We start from the raw sequence: 17,967 nt of genomic DNA, 5'->3' as shown, positions 1-17,967 counted from the left end.
GAATGTTCCTCAGAATACTTTATACTAGTACCTAAGGGGCCTTGTGATAAAATAAAGAACCTGCTTCAGTGAGAGATCATATTTGTTTAATGGGATTGAGCTGAGACTGATAAAGTATAAACTGCTAGAGGTGCTTGGTCAATGATCACACAACACCCTTTATTTTGGGTTCTGCAGCATGGTATACGTAGAGGCAGGGTCACATTAATACTGGGGGGCATCTCTCCTTGCTGCAATACCGGCTGCTACTCTGGCATGCTAATGGTCATACAGATGCTGGATATCCCCCTGTGGTATGACATTCCACGCTTTTGGACTTGGACCTGCAGTTCAGCTAAGGTGGTTGTAGGTTGCTATGTATGGGAAATCCGTGACCCCAGCCAGTCCCAGACATTTTGGATGCCGGAGAGATATAGCAATCAGACTGGCCAGGGGAGCTGCTGGATACCCTAAAGAGCACATTGTGTAGTATTGCAGTGTGTGTGTAGGCGCTATCTTGTTGGAACATCACATCTCCACACCTAGGCCCTGATTTATCATACCATCACTCTATTATTCTGGCATCAAAAAGTCACAAAAATAGGGCTTTTGCACTCGCTTGTGCAAAATCTAAGCAATTGCGCTAAATTTAGCAACTTTTTTTGCACTTGTACAAAATTTGAGACTTTTTGCATTTTTAAAACGTGCACTCCAGTTTTGTAATGAGTGGAAAAATGGGTGTGGTACGCTGTGTTAATGAGTTTCCCTCCAGATTTATCATTGAGACTTTTTTTTTAAAGTTGAAATCTCACTCCAGGACAATCTCACTCTCTAGACAAAAGTGTTAGGTCTAAGTGTTAGACAAATTTATCAAACAACATCAGACATTTGATAAATGTGGCATAAAGTACCCCAACACAGACTCAATCAAAACTGACTTAAAATTTTCCTCTCATGATGGTGTTCCTGTGTGTCTCCTCAATGTGCATGATGGCAGTTGACTCTCTCCAGCCCTCCTTCGAACTCTGATGCAGCAATCATTAATACCAAGGCAGAACCTGCTTTCATCACTGAACATTATTGTTTGCCACCCATGCCTCCAATGGACTCTCTCGAGGTACCAGCACACGTTTTCTTGGCAGATCAGTGGCAAATAAGCTAGTGGAGTCAGTGCATGCAGTCCTGCTTAATCCCTTAAGGATCCGCGCCGTACATGTACGGCGGGCTGATGGGGCAGGTGCAGGAGCTGCGCCCACCCGATCAGCGGCACGGACCCTGCAGTCACTGACAGCCGGGACCCTGCTGCATACGCAGGCATTGGTGAAAACACTGATGCCGGTGTGTTAACCCCTTGTATGCCGCAGTCAAAGCTGACCGTGGCATGCAAAGGGTATGGGTGCCCTCCGCTTCCCCATCGGGTCCCCTGCAGTGGCGGGGACCCAATGGCAGAAAAGGCAAGCCCGATGCCTTCCATAGGCATCGCAGTTTGCCTACTATGGAAGCCTGTGAGATCCAGCCCTTAGGCTGGGTCTCACAGGCAGGCTGTCAGCAGAAAAGCTGACAGCCAATGCATTACAATACAGGTTGCATTGTAATGCATTGCAGAGGGGATCAGACCCCAGAAGTTAAAGTCCCAGAGTGGGACAAAAAATAAAAATAATAAAAAGTTTAAAAAAAAGGGGTTTTCGTAATAAAAAAAAATAAAGTTTCAAGTAAAAAAAATACATTATTTCCCCAAATAAGGCTACATGCATACAGCGGGTCCGCAATACACGGGCATCGGACGTGTGCATTCCGCATCACGGATCGCGGACCCATTCACTTGAATGGGTCTGTAATCACAGAGATGAGGAACGGAGGCACAGATCGGAACCCCATGGAAGCACTACGGAGTGCTTCCGTGGTGTTCCTGGCCGTGCCTGTGCACCGCAGAAAAGTAGCGCATGCACTACTTTTTTGCGGTTCGGACCGTCGGATGCGGATGGCGGACCCCATTCAAGTGAGCACGGACATGGAGCCATAACATTCGTGTGCATGTAGCCTAAAACAAATAAAATTGTAAAAATAAATAGAAAAAAAAAAGAAAACCACACATATTGGGAATTTCTGTGTCTGTAACTACTAGCTCTATAAAAATATCACATGATCCACCCGCTCACCTGAACGCTGTAGAAAAAATAAAATAAAAAGTGTGCTAAAACAATCATTTTTTTGTCACCTTACATCACAAAAAGTGCAACACCAAGCGATAAAAAAGGCATATGCCCCCCCAAAATAGTAACAATCAAACCGTCACTTCATCCCGCAAAAAATGACCACCTACATAAAACAATCAGACAAAAAATAAAAAAACTATGGCTCTCAGAATATGAGACACTAAAACATGATTTTTTTTTTTTTTTAAATGCTGTTATTGTGTAAAACTTAAAGGGGTTCTGCAGTTCACCTGAATGGAGCTTAGCCCCGCCCACGCTAGTTGATACTAGTCGTGACATCACTGGGCCTGCAGTAAACAGCGAGAAGGCCACAGCGCCCTGCCAGCGCCACTGCCTTCTCAAACAGCTGATCGGCGGGGGTCCCGGGTGTCGGACCCCAGCCGATCAGATGCTGATGATTTATCCAGAGGATAGATCATCAGTTTAAAAAAAGTGCATAACTCCTTTAAATAAATAAAAAAAAGTATACATATTAGGTATTGCCGCATCCATAAGAACCTGCTGTATAAAAATATCACATGAACTAAACCCCTCAGATGAACACCGTAAAAAAAATAAAAAATAAACGTGTAAAAAAGACATTTTTTGTGACCTTACATCACAAAAAGTGAAATACCAAGCGATCAAAAAGTCATACGCACCCCAACATCATACCAATCAAACCGTCATCTCATCCCGCAAAAATTATACCCTACCTAAGACAATCGCCCAAAAAATAAAAAAAACTATGGCTCTCAGAATATGGAGACACTTAACCCCTTAAGGACACAGGGCGTACAGGTACGCCCTTGTGCCCTGGTACTTAAGGACACAGGGCGTACATGTACGCCCTGTGCATTTTCAATCACCGCCGCGCGGCCGGCGGCGATCGGAACCCCGTGCCTGCTCAAATCATTGAGCAGGCACTTGGGGCAAATGCGTCGGGGGGTCCGGTGACCCCCCCATGTATGCGATCGCAGAAAACCGCAGGTCAATTCAGACCTGCGGTTTTCTGCGTTTCCGGGTTATTCGGGTCTCTGAAGACCCGATAACCCGGAACAGGATGGTGATGGTGGTGTGATTTCACTCCACCAATCACCATCCAGCGATCCTGAGTGGTGATGGTGACATCACCACTCAGGATCGCTTTCTGATTGGTCTGTGGGCGGTCCGGCGGCAGATTCAAAAGAGGCAGGCGCCCCTCTCCTCCTCCTTTTGTGTTCCGGAGCCGGAGGAGAGAGGAGCTGCCTGCACGTGTCTGCTGCCACCGCTGCACCGCTGCCTGCACCCGATCTGTGCCCCCCCAGGACCCGATCTCTGCCCCCAGCACCCCATCAGGTACATAGGGACAGCTAGGGAAAGTTTGGTTTAGGCAGGGGAAAAAAAAGGGAAAGGTAGTTTTTTTGAACTTTTATTGCATCACCCCAGTTAGGGTGTCTGGGGTCCACAGCACAGCTGTGTGACCCTAGACCCCCCAGGGGTGCTGCCACTTGCCCCCCTCCCCCTGCCACTTCCCCCCCCCCCCCACCTTTTTTGGGGTGCTTTTTTTTTTTTTTTTTTTTTGGAGTTCGCTGACTGTGGCCGGCACTTAGCGTCCGGCCACTGTTAGCGCATCGCACACCCCACCGCTGATCAACTTCGGACGGTTGATCAGCAGTTTTGAATTTTTTTTCCCCACATTTTTTGCCCTTTTTTTAGTTAGTTTATTTATTTTTTCTGTTAGTTTTAGGGTGAGTTCGTGAACACCCGTGCCCCCTCACACACGCACACCAAATAAAGAGTTACACACACGCACATATACACGCAGACACACACTCCCCTATGGCCCTGCCGGACGTTCTCGGCTGAGGAGGCATACGCCCAGCTTGCCTCCGAGTCCGAGAGTCCCAGTGAGGATGAGGATGACCCCACATTCCTGTTGTCATCCGCATCCTCCTCATCATCTAGCGATGATGATGAGCCCCCAAGGCGGCGGAGACGCCGCCAGGCGGAGCAAGGGGACCGCCATGTTAGGGACCCTGTGGCCCACACTAGTACGAGCAGCTCTGGGGCTCGTACTGGTTTCCCGGCCCACCAGTTAAATCCACCGGAGCACCCTGCCGGTGAACTTGTCTGGTGTAGCCCAGAGCGATACGAGCCCGTGATTCCCGATTTCGTAGGCCAATCAGGAATCCAGATTTCCACAGTGGGCTACACTGAATATGACTTTTTTTGTCATTTTTTCAGTGACCCACTGGTAAATCTGATGGTGGAGCAGACGAATCTGTACGCCCAACAGTTCGTCGCTCAACACCCGGGCTCCTTTTTGGCCAGGCCCGGTGGCTGGACGCCGGTCAGTGCAGCCGAAATGAGGACATTTTGGGGCCTCGTGCTGCATATGGGCCTGGTCAAGAAACCCAGTGCCAGGCTGTACTGGAGTGGGGACGTCCTATATCAGACCCCACTTTACAGTACGGTTATGACACTCTCCCGGTTTGAGGCCATCCGGAAATGTCTGCATTATTCCGATAATGCAGCATGTCCACCCCGAGGTGATCCTGCCCATGACCGTCTGTACAAGATACGGCCGGTCATCGATCACTTTGGGGCCAAATTCATGGAGGCCTATGTACCTGGAAGGGAGGTCGTGGTTGATGAGTCTCTCATTGCGTTCAAGGGGAGACTCATTTTCCGCCAGTATGTGCCTTCCAAGCGGGCGAGGTATGGCGTGAAGCTATACAAAATTTGTGAGAGTACCTCAGGGTACACTTACAAATTTCGTGTATACGAGGGGCGAGATTCCCGGATTCAACCCCCAGAATGTACCCCCACTCTGGGTGTTACCGGGAAACTTGTGAGGGACCTTATGCACCCACTGCTGGATAAGGGTTACCACTTGTACGTGGATAACTTTTATACCAGTATCCCCTTGTTCCAGTCCCTTGCCGCCAGATCCACGTCCGCTTGTGGGACCGTGCGGAAAAATCAACGCGGCCTCCCTGCCCACCCCCTCCAGGTACCTATCCCCAGGGGTGAGACCCGTGCCCTTACCACTGGAAACCTGTTGCTGGTCAGGTATAAGGACAAGAGGGATGTCCTTATGCTGTCCACAATTCATGGTAACGGCATCACCCCTGTCCCTGTGCGAGGTACCGCGGCAACGGTCCTCAAGCCCGATTGTATCGTCGCCTACAATCGGTATATGGGAGGAGTTGATCTCTCGGATCAAGTCCTCAAGCCATATAACGCCATGCGCAAGACCTGGGCATGGTACAAAAAAGTTGCGGTCTACTTGGTACAGGTTGCCATGTACAACTCTTTTGTACTATCCCGAAGCGCTGGCAGCACAGGGACATTCCTCCAGTTCTATGAGGCAGTCCTCAAGGCCCTGATCTTTTCGGACCGGGAAAGAGCAGGCCGGAGTACCTCGGGAACTGTAGGCGCCCGGATCGTCCCTGGCCAACACTTTCCAGGTGCGGTCCCCCATACTGGAAAGAAGGGACGAACCCAAAAAAAGTGCAGAGTGTGTCGCAGGAGGGGGATACGGAAGGACACGACTACTCAGTGCCCCGATCATCCGGGCCTCTGCATTGACAGTTGCTTCAGGGAGTATCACACTTCCATGGAGTACTAAATTTATATCCCAATTTAGCACTGACATCGGATAAAAAAAAATGGTTCTCAGACTTGAGACACCCAAAAAAACTAAAATAATTTATTAAAAGTAGACATAGGTATTGCCGCGTCGGTAATAATCTCCTCTATAAAAATGTCCCATGACCTAACCCCCCAGATTAACACGGTCCAGAAAAAAAAAAAAAAGGTGCAAATAAAGTTTTTTTTTGTCACCTTACATAATAAAAAGTTTAATAGCAAGCGATCAAAAAGTCATATAGCCCCCAAATTAGTGCCAATAAAACCGTCATCTCATCCCGCAAAAAATGAGCCCCCACATAAGATAATCAGATAAAAAAAAAAAATAGAAGATGACTCTTAGACTTTAGAGATACAAAATTTTCTTTAGGGTATCAAAAAGGATAATATAGTCTAAAACCTAAATAATTGTAAAAAAAAGTTGACTTATTAGGTATCGCCGCCTCCGTAAGAATCTCCTCTATAAAAATACCCCATGACCCAACCACCCAGATTAACACAGTAAAAAAAAAAAAAAATAGGTGCAAAAAAATATTTTTTTGTCACCTTACATAACAAAAAGTTTAATAGCAAGCGATCAAAAAGTCATATAGCCCCCAAAATAGTGCCAATAAAACCGTCCGCTCATCCCGCAAAAAATGAGCCCCCACATAAGATAATTGGCTAAAAGAAAATAAAAAAAATGACACTTAGACTTTAGAGATACCCAAAAAAAAATGTTGTATCAAAAAAGATAATATAGTCAAAAACCTAAATAATTGTAAAGACTTATTAGATATTGCCGCGTCCGTAAGAATCTCCTCTATAACAATATCCCATGACCTAACTACCCAGATTAACACGGTTAAAAAAAAAAAAAAAACGGTGCCAAAACCGCTATTTTTGGCACTTTTCCATTTCAGTCCGTTTTTTCCGGTAACAAAACAAGGGTTAACAACCAAACAAAAGTTAAAATTTATTACCCTGATACTGCAGTTTACAGAAACGCCACATTTGTGGTCGTAAACTGCTGTATCCGTAAAAGGGAGGCCACAAAAGGAAAGGACCGACATGGTTTCTGGAAGGCCGATTTTGATGGCCTTTTTTATTGACACCATATCCCTTTTGAAGCCCCCCTGATGCCCCCCTAGAGTAAAAACTCCCTAAAATTGACCCCATCTAAGAAACTACACCCCTCAAGGTATTCAAAAATGATTATACAAACTTTATTAACCCTTTAGGTGTTCCTCAACAGTTAATGGCAAATGGAGATGAAATATCAGAATTTCAATTTTTGGTAACCTTGCCTCACAAAAATGTAATATAGAGCAACCAAAAATTATATTTGCCCTAAAAATACTCCCCCAAAAAATGCCACCTTATCCCGTAGTTTCCAAAATGGGGTCACTTTTAGGGAGTTTCGACTCCAGGGGTGCATCAGGGAGGTTGAAACAGGACAGTAGTGTACGGCCACATATTGGGTGTTTCTGTAAACGGCAGAGTCAGGGTAATAAAGATACAGTCTTGTTTGGCTGTTAACCCTTGATTTGTTAGTGGAAAACATGGGTTAAAATGGAAAATAAGGCAAAAAAAGAAATTTTCTAATTTCATCCCCATTTGCCAATAACTCTTGTGCAACACCTAAAGGGTTAACGACGTATGTAAAACCAGTTTTGAATACCTTGAGGGGTGTAGTTTCTTAGATGGGGTCACTTTTAGGGAGTTTCTACTCTAGGGGTGCATCAGGGGGCTTCAAATGGGACATGGTGTAAATAAATCAGTCCATAAAAATCAACCTTCCAAAAACCATACGGCGCACCTTTCACTCTACGCCCCGCTGTGTGGCCGTACAGTAGTTTACGGCCACATATTGGGTGTTTCTGTAAACTGCAGAGTCAGGGCAATAAAGATACAGTCTTGTTTGGCTGTTAACCCTTGCTTTGTTAGTGGAAAAAATGGGTAAAAATGAAATATTAGACAGAAAAATGAAATTCTCAAATTTCATCCCCATTTGCCAATAACTCTTGTGCAACACCTAAAGGGTTAACAACATATGTAAAATCACTTTTGAATACCTTGAGGGGTGTAGTTTCTTAGATGGGGTCATTTTTGGGTGGTTTCTATTATGTAAGCCTCGCAAAGCGACTTCAGACCTGAAATGGTTTTTGTAAATTTCAGAAAAATTTCAAGATTTGCTCCTAAACTTCTAAGCCTTATAACATCCCCAAAAAATAAAATATCATTCCCAAAATAATTCACACATGAAGTAGACATATGGGGAATGTAAAGTCATCACAATTTTTGTGGGTATTACTATGTATCACAGAAGTAGAGAAACTGAAACTTTGAAATTTGCTAATTTTTCAAAATTTTTGATAAATTTGGTATTTTTTGGTGCAAAAAAAATTATTTTTTTGACTTAATTTTACTAGTGTCATGAAGTACAATATGTGACGAAAAAACAATGTCAGAACGGCCTGGATAAGTCAAAGCGTTTTAAAGTTATCAGCACTTAAAGTGACACTGGTCAGATTTGCAAAAAATGGCCTGGTCCTAAGGTGTAAAAAGGCTGTGTCCTTAAGGGGTTAAACATGATTATATTTTTTTATGCTTTTATTGTGTAAAACTTAAATAAATAAAAAAAGGATACATATTAGTATTGTCATGTCCGTAACAACCTGCTGTATAAAAATATCACATAAAGGAGAACACCGTAAAAAAAAAAAAATGTGTAAAAACCGCCATTATTTTGTCACCTTACGTCACAAAAAGTGTAATACCAAGCGATCAAAAAGAAATACGAACTCCAAAATAGTACCAATCAAACCGTCATCTCATCCCGCCAAAAAATGAGGCCCTACCTCAGACAATCGCCCCAAAAAACTATGGCTTTCAGAATATGGAGACACAAAAAAATATTTATTTTCAAAATGCTTTATTATGTAAAACTGACAAAAAACAATAAACAAAAAGTCATATTTGGTGCTGTTGCGTCCATAACAACCTGCTCTATAAAAATAGCACATGATATAACCTGTCAGATGAAAATTGTAAAAAGCAAAAATAAACAGTGCAAAAACAGCTATTTTTTCTTACTTTGCCTCACAAAAAGTGTAATATAGAGCAACCAAAAATCATATGTACCCTAAAATAGTACCAACAAAACTGCCACCTTATCCCGTAGTTTCCAAAATGGGATCACTTTTTGGGAGTTTATACTCTAGGGGTGCATCAGGGGGTCTTCAAATGTGACATGGCAACTTATCCCAGTTAACAAAATTATCCCAGTGAAATCTGCCTTCCAAAAACCATATGGCGTTCCTTTTCTTCTGCGCCTTGCCGTATATATTGAGTTTTCTTCTGCGCCTTGCCGTGCGGTATCAGAAAGCGGATGGTCAATGCCAGGCCAGGACAGGAATCAGGGAGCAGGTCACCTCCTACACATCCCTAATTCTGACCCTGTCTCCTATCCGTATGAGCCGACCCTGATGGTAGGAGGGTTTATACTCCAGAACCTGATATTCCTGCTAGCCCTCAGGGTGGCCCTGGACTAGGAGCAGGGTAAGACGACCTGTTCCTCCTAGACACGGAGGGACAGGAGTCTCACAGGCCAAGCTACATAGAAAGGGGAACATGAACAGACATATGGCAATGACAGGTAAGTGAGACAAATACCACACTTACCTGCCACAGACACACAACCTGGAACCCAAGTACAAGTGCTGCTGTCCAGAACAACACAAAGGACACAGCACACAACAGACATCACACGGGAACCCAGAAAACCATATGCTGCAATAACAAGGAGACCAAACAAACATCTTCTAAACACCATACGTGAACTTATGACCACAAGGGTGGCCCCCACTGGCAGATGGAATTACACAGGAGGCTGCTCCAGCTAACCATGGCTGAAGTACCCCCTCAGAGATATTCACTGAGGCTTTATAGGCCCAAGTAGCCACACCCAACAGACACACCCAGTGTTCACACACACAGAAGAGAATTAACCCTTCCAACACCAGGCAAGGGAAGACGGCCACTTAAAGGGGAAGTACACACATAAACCCACACTTCACCTGTTGCCGCGGGCAACGGCATGCGTGGTAATCATGTCCTGGGGATCAGCCATAGGGCTGAGACACTGCCACCACATGCACACAACACCACACGTTGCCACGGGCAACCAAGTGAAGGAAAGTGTCACAAAACACACCATGGCCGTGACAGTTTTGTTTGGCTGTTAACCCTTGTTTTGTTAGCAGAAAAAAAGGATTAAAATGGAAAATCTGCCAAAAAAGTGAAATTCTGAAATTACATCTACATTTTCCTTTAATTCTTGTGAAATACCTAAAGGGTTAACAAAGTTTGTAAAAATCCGTTTTGAATACCTTGAGGGGTGTTGTTTCCAAAATGGCGTCACTTTTTTGGTGTTTCTACTCTAGAGGTGCATCAGGGGGTATTCAAATGTGACATGGCAACTTAAAATTATCCCAGTGAAATCTGCCTTTCAAAAACCATATGGCGTTCCTTTCCTTCTGTGCCCTGCCGTGTGCCTGTACAGCAGTTTACGACCACATATGGTTTGTTTCTGTAAACTACAGAATCAGGGTAATAAATATTGAGTTTTGTTTGGCTGTTAACCCTTGCTTTGTTACTGGTAAAAATGGATTAAAATTGAAAATCTGCCAAAAAAGTGAAATTCTGAATTGTAATCTACATTTTCCTTTAATTCTTGTGAAACACCTAAAGGGTTAACAAAGTTTGTAAAATCAGTTTTGAATACCTTGAGGGGTGTAGTTTTGTAAAATGGGGCAATTTATGGGTGGTTTCTATTATGTAAGCCTCACAAAGTGACTTCAGACCCGAACTGGTCCTTAAAAAGTGGGTTTTGGAAATGTTCTTAAAAATTTTAAGATTTGTTTCTAAACTTCTAAGCCTAACGTTTCAAAAAAAGAAAATGTAATTTACAAAATGATCCAAACATAAAGTAGACATGGGAAATGTAAAGTAATAACTATTTTAGGAGGTATCACTATCTGTTTTAAAAGCAGAGAAATATAAATTTAGAAAATTGAGCATTTTTCCAAATTTTTGTTAAATTTGGTATTTTTTTATAAATAAAAATGAAATATTTTGACTCTAATTTACCATTGAAGTACAATATGTGACGAGAAAACAGTCTCAGAATGGCTTGGATAAGTAAAACGTTTTAAAGTTATTACCACATAAAGTAATACTGGTCATTCGTGCTGGAGCAGCAGGGGAATTAAAAGGGGAGTAATGCTTGTTTTTTTGGAGTCTCGGAGTAAATTCTATTGCAGAAGAATCACAAGTACATGAGTATGATAAGACAACCTAAGTAAAAGACAGGTCAAACCTTCCGATCTGAATCTATAGCATTTTCATGATTTTATTGTCTTTTATTTTTAGGATGACAACAGATATCATGAAGACATATTTGGAGTGACACTACGGACATATGAAGTTACAAATCGTCTCAGATCTGAATCAATTGCATTTATTGAAGAAAGCAAAAAGGACTCAGATGAGTGAGTAACAATCTAGGTTTGTAGAAACTTGTGACCTTTATTTAATTTCTTGTCGGCCACTAATTAGTTGATAATACATTCCTATTAGATTTAAAAAAAATAATAATAATAATAACTGTCACCTTTCCTGACACATCTAGTTGGGAAAATAGAACAACAGAAAAACAACACAAAATATATAGGAAAGTGTTATTGTTTTCAATCCATAATTCGTTGAACTAAAGTAGGAAATATTATAAAGGTCATCTTAACAGTCTGTAGTAACAAATACTTATATTCTCTGTAATATAACAATTCTAGAGCATCTTTTCCTTTACTGTAACTCTGCCTTAGGCCTCATGCACACGACAGTTGTTTTTTGCATCCGCAAATTGTTCGCCCGCCAAAAAAAACGGATGCGGCATCCGTTTTTTTGGGAGGATCAATTTTTTTCCACATATCCCTTGTAATAAATGCCTTTCCTTGTCCGCAAATGTGTAAAAAGTAGGACATGCACTATTTTTTTTGCTGAAGGGAAACACGGACAATGGACGCGGAACACAAACGGATGAACTATCAGCATTTTTTTTTGCTGACCCATTGAAATGAATGGGTCCCCATCCTATCCGCAAAAAAAAAAACGTAACGGAGGTCAAGAAAAACAACTGTCGTGTGCATGAGGCCTAAGGCAGTTTCTCTTTTAAAACATCTATACACCTATCCATCGGTCTATCTATTTATTTCAGATATGTCTATCTCTTTATCACATATCCACACTATATCAACAAAACTACTGAGGCACCTACACATTACACCTACAGGAGCTTTTATCACATGCCATTCTAAATCCAGAGGCATTAATATGTAGTTTTTGGAGTGTGTTTGTGGGAATCTTCAGCCATTTATCCAGAAGAGCATTTGTGAGGTGAGGAACTGATGTTGGATGAGAGGGCCTGGCTTGTAAACTCCATTCTAGTTAATGGGTTTGAGGTCAAGGCTCTTCAAGTTTTTCCACATCAAACTTACCCAACAATCCCTTTATGGACCTACCTCATGAACCTGGGCACAGTCATGGTGGAACAGAAAAGGGCCTTCTCCAAACTATCTCCTCAAAGTTGGAAGCACACAATTGTCCAATTGTGATTCATCATCACTCCAAAGGACCTCTTTCCACTACTACAGTATTTTTTTACACCACTCCGCTTGGCATTAAGTTGGGTGAAGTAAGGCTTGCATGCCATAGGAGGTTTATAACTGCAGTTTTTGGGTCAGCAAAGCATTGGTGACATTTATGCACTAGTTTGGAATAATACCACTAAGGCCCCTTTCACACGAGCGAGTATTCCGCGCGGGTGTGATGCGTGAGTTGAACGCATTGCACCCGCACTGAATCCTGACCCATTCATTTCTATGGGGCTGTTCACATGAGCGGTGATTTTCACGCATCACTTATGCGTTGCGTGAAAATCGCAGCATGCTCTATATTGTGCGTTGCGGTGCGATAATCCACGCAACGCAGGCCCCATAGAAGTGAATGGGGTTGCGTGAAAATCGCAAGCATCCGCAAGCAAGTGCGGATGCGGTGCGATTTTCACGCATGGGTTCTAGGTGACAGTCTATTCACTGTATTATTTTCCCTTATAACATGGTTATAAGGGAAAATAATAGCATTCTGACTACAGAATGCATAGTATAATAGTGCTGGAAGGGTTAAAAAAATAAAAAAGTTAACTCACCTTATCCACTTGTTCGCGTAGTTCGTTCCCGGTCTGTTCTTTGCTAGCTGTGGGCTTGGGCTAAAGGACCTGTGGTGATGTCAGATCACATGCTCCAGCACCATGGTGATGGACCATGTGATTGGAGCATGTGATCTGACGTCACCACAGGTCATTCAGCCCAAGCCCACAGCTAGCAAAGAACAGACCGGGAACGAACTACGCGAACAAGAGGATAAGGTGAGTTAACTTTTTTATTTTTTTAACCCTTCCAGCACTATTATACTAAGCATTCTGTAGTCAGAATGCTATTTTTTTCCCTTATAACCATGTTATAAGGGAAAATAATACAATCTTCAGAACATCAATCCCAAGCCCGAACTTCTGTGAAGAAGTTCGGGTTTGGGTACCAAACATGCGCGATTTTTCTTACGCGAGTGCAAAACGCATGACAATGTTTTGCACTCGCGCGGAAAAAACGTGCATTATCCCGCAACGCACCCGCCTCTTATCCGGGCAAAAAACATGACGCCCGTGTGAAAGAGGCCTAACAGTTGATGGTGGAATATCTAGGAGGGAAGAAATTTCATGAACTGTCTTGTTGCAGTGGTGACATCCTATTATAGTACCACGCTGGAATTCACTGAGCTCTTAAGAACAACCCTTTGATTAAGATATGTGTCCCAATACTTTTCATTTACTTTAATCATGTGTACATGTTATCAGAAAAAAAAATGACAATATGCTTTTCCTTCTTTTTTAGGGTTTTCTGCTCATAACTGGAATATTTTCATTGTTCACAAATGGCAAACTGGTCATGAGGCACAACACACCCCATGCACATGGCATACCACACCTGCATGTACACTGTTTGTGGAGACATACATAAACTGTGTGTACTGCATGTATGACAACAGCCGATGACTCCGCACCCTTAGGGCAATGTGGAGATTTACATATACTAACTCGCTTTTTCTTTCTCACGAAAAGCCTCCCTTACAAGATGGATTTTGTAACTTCAGAGGCATTTTTTTAACTGGGACTATCAGCACTGATCTGCCTGCCGTGCTTGTCCGTTGCTCATTAACATATATTAATTTATGTAAGAGACATATATATGATATCTCTTCCATTGTAACGATGGGATTCCAGTTGTTTTCAATATAAACTCACTAAGATAAGTCTGCTTGAGATTCCGCTGCTGCATCTTGAAACAAGATATTAAATGCAAGAAAAAAACAAAAAAAAAACACCATTCTCTGGTGCATGAATCTTGTTCTTGTCCTCAGGCCTTGCTTTGTGTTTTTGGACTAAAATACGTCCGGGTAGTAAATAAGAGTTAAAGATTTCAACATTTACGTCATCTTTTATGCAAACAGCCAAAATTGTTATAGTCTTCAATCTGCTGTGTATTTTCTTACTATGATCACCTTGGATGTCATCTACCTGTAGAATTAAAAGGGGTTTTCCAGGCTCCTGATATTGATGGCCTATTCACAGGATAGATGATCAATATCTGATCTGTGAGGATCCAACACTCAGCATCCCGAAGATCAGCTGTTCTCTGCATCCACTGGAATTACCACAGCTCTGTTCAAAGTGTAGTCGCTGTGCCGTGTGTCAAACCCCTCCCGATGGGACATTGATGAGCTATCCTGAGGTCATCAATATTGGGAGCCCAGAAAACCCCTTTAATCTACATAAAAAGTTGAGCACTTTTGTAAATACATTGCATTATTTAGTTTTTCCCTGTCTTATACAGCAGAGCAGCATTAACAATTATGCAGCTTCAGAGCTGGAATCTCCTCAGTTTCCTTGATGGCTGAATGTCTGCACAGATCTTGTTGAGATGACAAAAATGATGGTAATTGTAGTCTCTACACCAGACACCAAGGGTAGACTGGCCATAGACCACACCGGTCAGATGTGCCCAGTGAGCTACCCGAACCCCCTCAGGGAGTCGCTGGCTGGGTACATAATGATTTAATGCTGTCTTGAGAAGTTCTGCTGGGGCAGTATATAGTATTATTCTGTAGTATTTGGTTCAGCTGGGGCAATATACTGTGCTGCACTGTTGCATTTGGTTCTGCTGGGACAGTATATTGTTCTGCTCTATGGTATTTGGTTTTGCAGGGGCAGTATATTGTTCTGTTCTATGGTATTTGGTTCTGCTGGGGCAGTATATTGTATTGCTCTGTGGTATTTGGTTCTGCTGGGGCAGTATATTGTTCTGTTCTATGGTATTTGGTTCTGCTGGGGCAGTATATTGTATTGCTCTGTGGTATTTGGTTCTGCTGGGGCAATATACTGAGCTGCACTATGGTATTTGGTTCTGCTGGGGCAATATACTGAGCTGCACTATGGTATTTGGTTCTGCTGGGGCAGTATATTGTTCTGCTCTATGGTATTTGGTTTTGCTGGGACAGTATATTGTTCTGCGCTGTAGTATTTGGTTCTGTTGGGGCAGTATATTGTACTGCACTTTGGTTTTGAGGCAGAACTAAATATCAAAATATAGCACACTATACTGCCCCTCTAAGGTATTGCTGCCCCCACCTACTTGAGTTGACCCCTTATACCCACCAACCTTTTGTCAACTTGGGGCCACTTTTATTTTTTCTTTCCAAAGTCACTTTACATTCCCAGTCCCCCCTGCCAGACACTATATAGAAGAATCTGCCCCAGTTAAGCTGTCTGATATTTCAGCTGTTTCCAACTATAACCAGCAGAATTGTGAATGCAGCTCTGCAGCTCAAGATCAGTGCTGTAAATAATGAATTGTATATTCAACTTTACTCAACTTTTTACTTAGATGTAATCTATATATTTAGGTTGTGTCCACATGGGGTGGATTTGCTGCTGAAAAATATGCAAAAAACCCACAATAAAAGTCTGCACCATACTCCTGCGGATTTCGATACAATTCTGCCGATCTATGTAACCCTTTGCAATAACAAAGGTTTTTCCGTCAGTGTATGAATAGGTATTTAGAAGCACCATTCACATGCATTGAGCTGCAGTTTGCTGTGCATTTTTTTGGGCAGAAAATGCATCTCGTGTGAACATTGCCTCATTCAAAAATGTTGTTCAGGGGTAAATGCTTTAATATCTTTCATAGACACTTGCTTTTTACCCTTCTATGGCAGAGCAAAAAAGTCTAAGTTATATATAAGCTTGCTGGAGGATTTTCATGCTGTAGTCTTGTCATTTCTGTCATCCATATATTGTGATATTGCAAATGTTATAGGAGTGGAGCTGCACATGAAGATATTAAATGACCACTAGCAACGCTATGGAATTTAAACCTTATTACATGAAAGATTTCATTGCTGATGAAATAACAGAATTTAAAGGGGTATTCCCATCTCGAACACTGGTAGCATATAACTAGGATCACTTCTCAGACCCGCACCTATACTTAGAACAAAGCCCCCAGAGGGCGCATCACACATGCACGGCCGCCCTCCATTCATTCCGACGGGAGCGCCGAAAATTGCCGAGCACTGTCTCTGCTATTTCCGTAAGCCCCATCGAAGTGAATGGAACAGTAGTGCGCTTCCCATTAATTTCAAAAGGTCTCCCCAAAATAGCCGAGCGTGTAGCTTGGCTATTTCCGGCGTTCCCATAGGAATCAATGGAGGGCGGATGAATATGTGCGGCACTTTGAGGGCGCCGCTCTAAAGATAGGTGTGGGTCCCAGAGGTGGGACCCGCACCTATCAGACATAGGGGTCATTATCCCTAATGTCTCAAATGGGAATACCCCTTTAAGAATTAAACTTTTATTGCATTTATTATAATGTTAATACAGTCAGACATCTCAACATAAGGCAGCATTCAAGCAGCAAATACCATGACCAACTCTGGTCTGCTGTGGAGGAGGGAAAAAGTACAGCCTGCATTCAAATTGCAATCTGACCAACAAATTGGTTCAAATCACACTATGGATCTGGTCCATCGGAAGAGAAACTGCTTAGGGTAACAAATACAGTAAAATACGTTCACCTGATGAGAAGTTACCAGAACTGGTTTGGAAGATAGGGCCGGGAGAGTTTTGTTCTCCTTGTGGACCCTCTACATCCATGAAAGGCTGCTGCTGCTGTGTCTATATTATGGAACTATGACATGTCCTCCATTATGACATCATCAGTGACACTGCTGTCATCATGCGGGTGTCTTATCTTTTTCATAGGATTTTCCTATAGTCAGAAACAGGGCTCTGAAATCTCTAATATATTAGTCGACCTCCATCTTGTCCCCTATAACATGTATTTGGTGGGCAGGAAGCTTTTTGAATTGAAGTTGAATAATATAATCTTTATGTAGCCCTTCAGGCCCATAACATATGGTGGGTCGATGGGTAAAATGGAACAAATACTAAGTTAGGGATATGCATTTACACTTGTTGAAACTTAATTCCGAATACGTTTTCCTTTACTTCACATTTCATTGCCCTTTCATTTTATAGGTATATTTGTAGCTCTCATGCAGTGACTGGGTGGGTAGCAACCAATAGGAGTTCAGGCCCTTTATTGGCATAGAGACCTGATGGCTGTACCACTTGCTGTTGATGGCTGCCATCTTCCTTGAATTCATTTTACTCACATAAATGTACATTTTCAAAAAAAAAACATTTGTCTCTACTCCTGCCATAGCAAAAGAAGCTCATCTTTTAATTTGTTGACTGTTCTCTAGATGAACATCTTCTTAAAGGGGTTTTCCAGGAATGAGATAAAATGGCCACCAGCAGCCTGTCCTACAATATGAGCAGGACTGGTTGCCACCACTTGCAGAACTGCCGAGGGAGGTGAGGAGGCAGGGCCTCACTACACTGCTCTACAATAGATGGTAACGGTGTGATCCTGCCTCTGATATGCCATCATGGCTGGGCAGCCTGACAGGAACACTTACCATTATGTAGTATAAGCAAGTGCCA

The 17,967-nt window shown here is 42.7% G+C and overlaps 1 protein-coding gene across 2 annotated transcripts in view; it reads left to right on the top strand.

Moving 5' to 3' along the window:
* The window catches only part of NOS1 (nitric oxide synthase 1), a 120,353-nt gene extending 105,701 nt beyond the window's left edge, over positions 1-14,652 (top strand). The window contains exons 27-28 of one of the 2 annotated variants that reach the window (XM_044290759.1): positions 11,220-11,338; positions 13,796-14,652. In XM_044290759.1, the coding sequence (XP_044146694.1) occupies positions 11,220-11,338; positions 13,796-13,811 (135 nt within the window). In that variant the 3' untranslated portion in view covers positions 13,812-14,652. Of the gene's footprint in view, positions 1-11,219; positions 11,355-13,795 lie in introns of both variants that reach the window. The other variant, XM_044290766.1, reaches the window with a different exon arrangement.
* Positions 14,653-17,967: the final 3,315 nt, after the last annotated feature.

The sequence above is a fragment of the Bufo gargarizans genome, chromosome 1 (genome assembly GCF_014858855.1).
Source record: "Bufo gargarizans isolate SCDJY-AF-19 chromosome 1, ASM1485885v1, whole genome shotgun sequence".
Taxonomy (NCBI): Eukaryota; Metazoa; Chordata; class Amphibia; order Anura; family Bufonidae; genus Bufo; species Bufo gargarizans.
The sequence above is the reverse complement of the archived record's forward strand: the minus strand, read 5'-3'. Positions and strand labels throughout refer to the sequence as shown.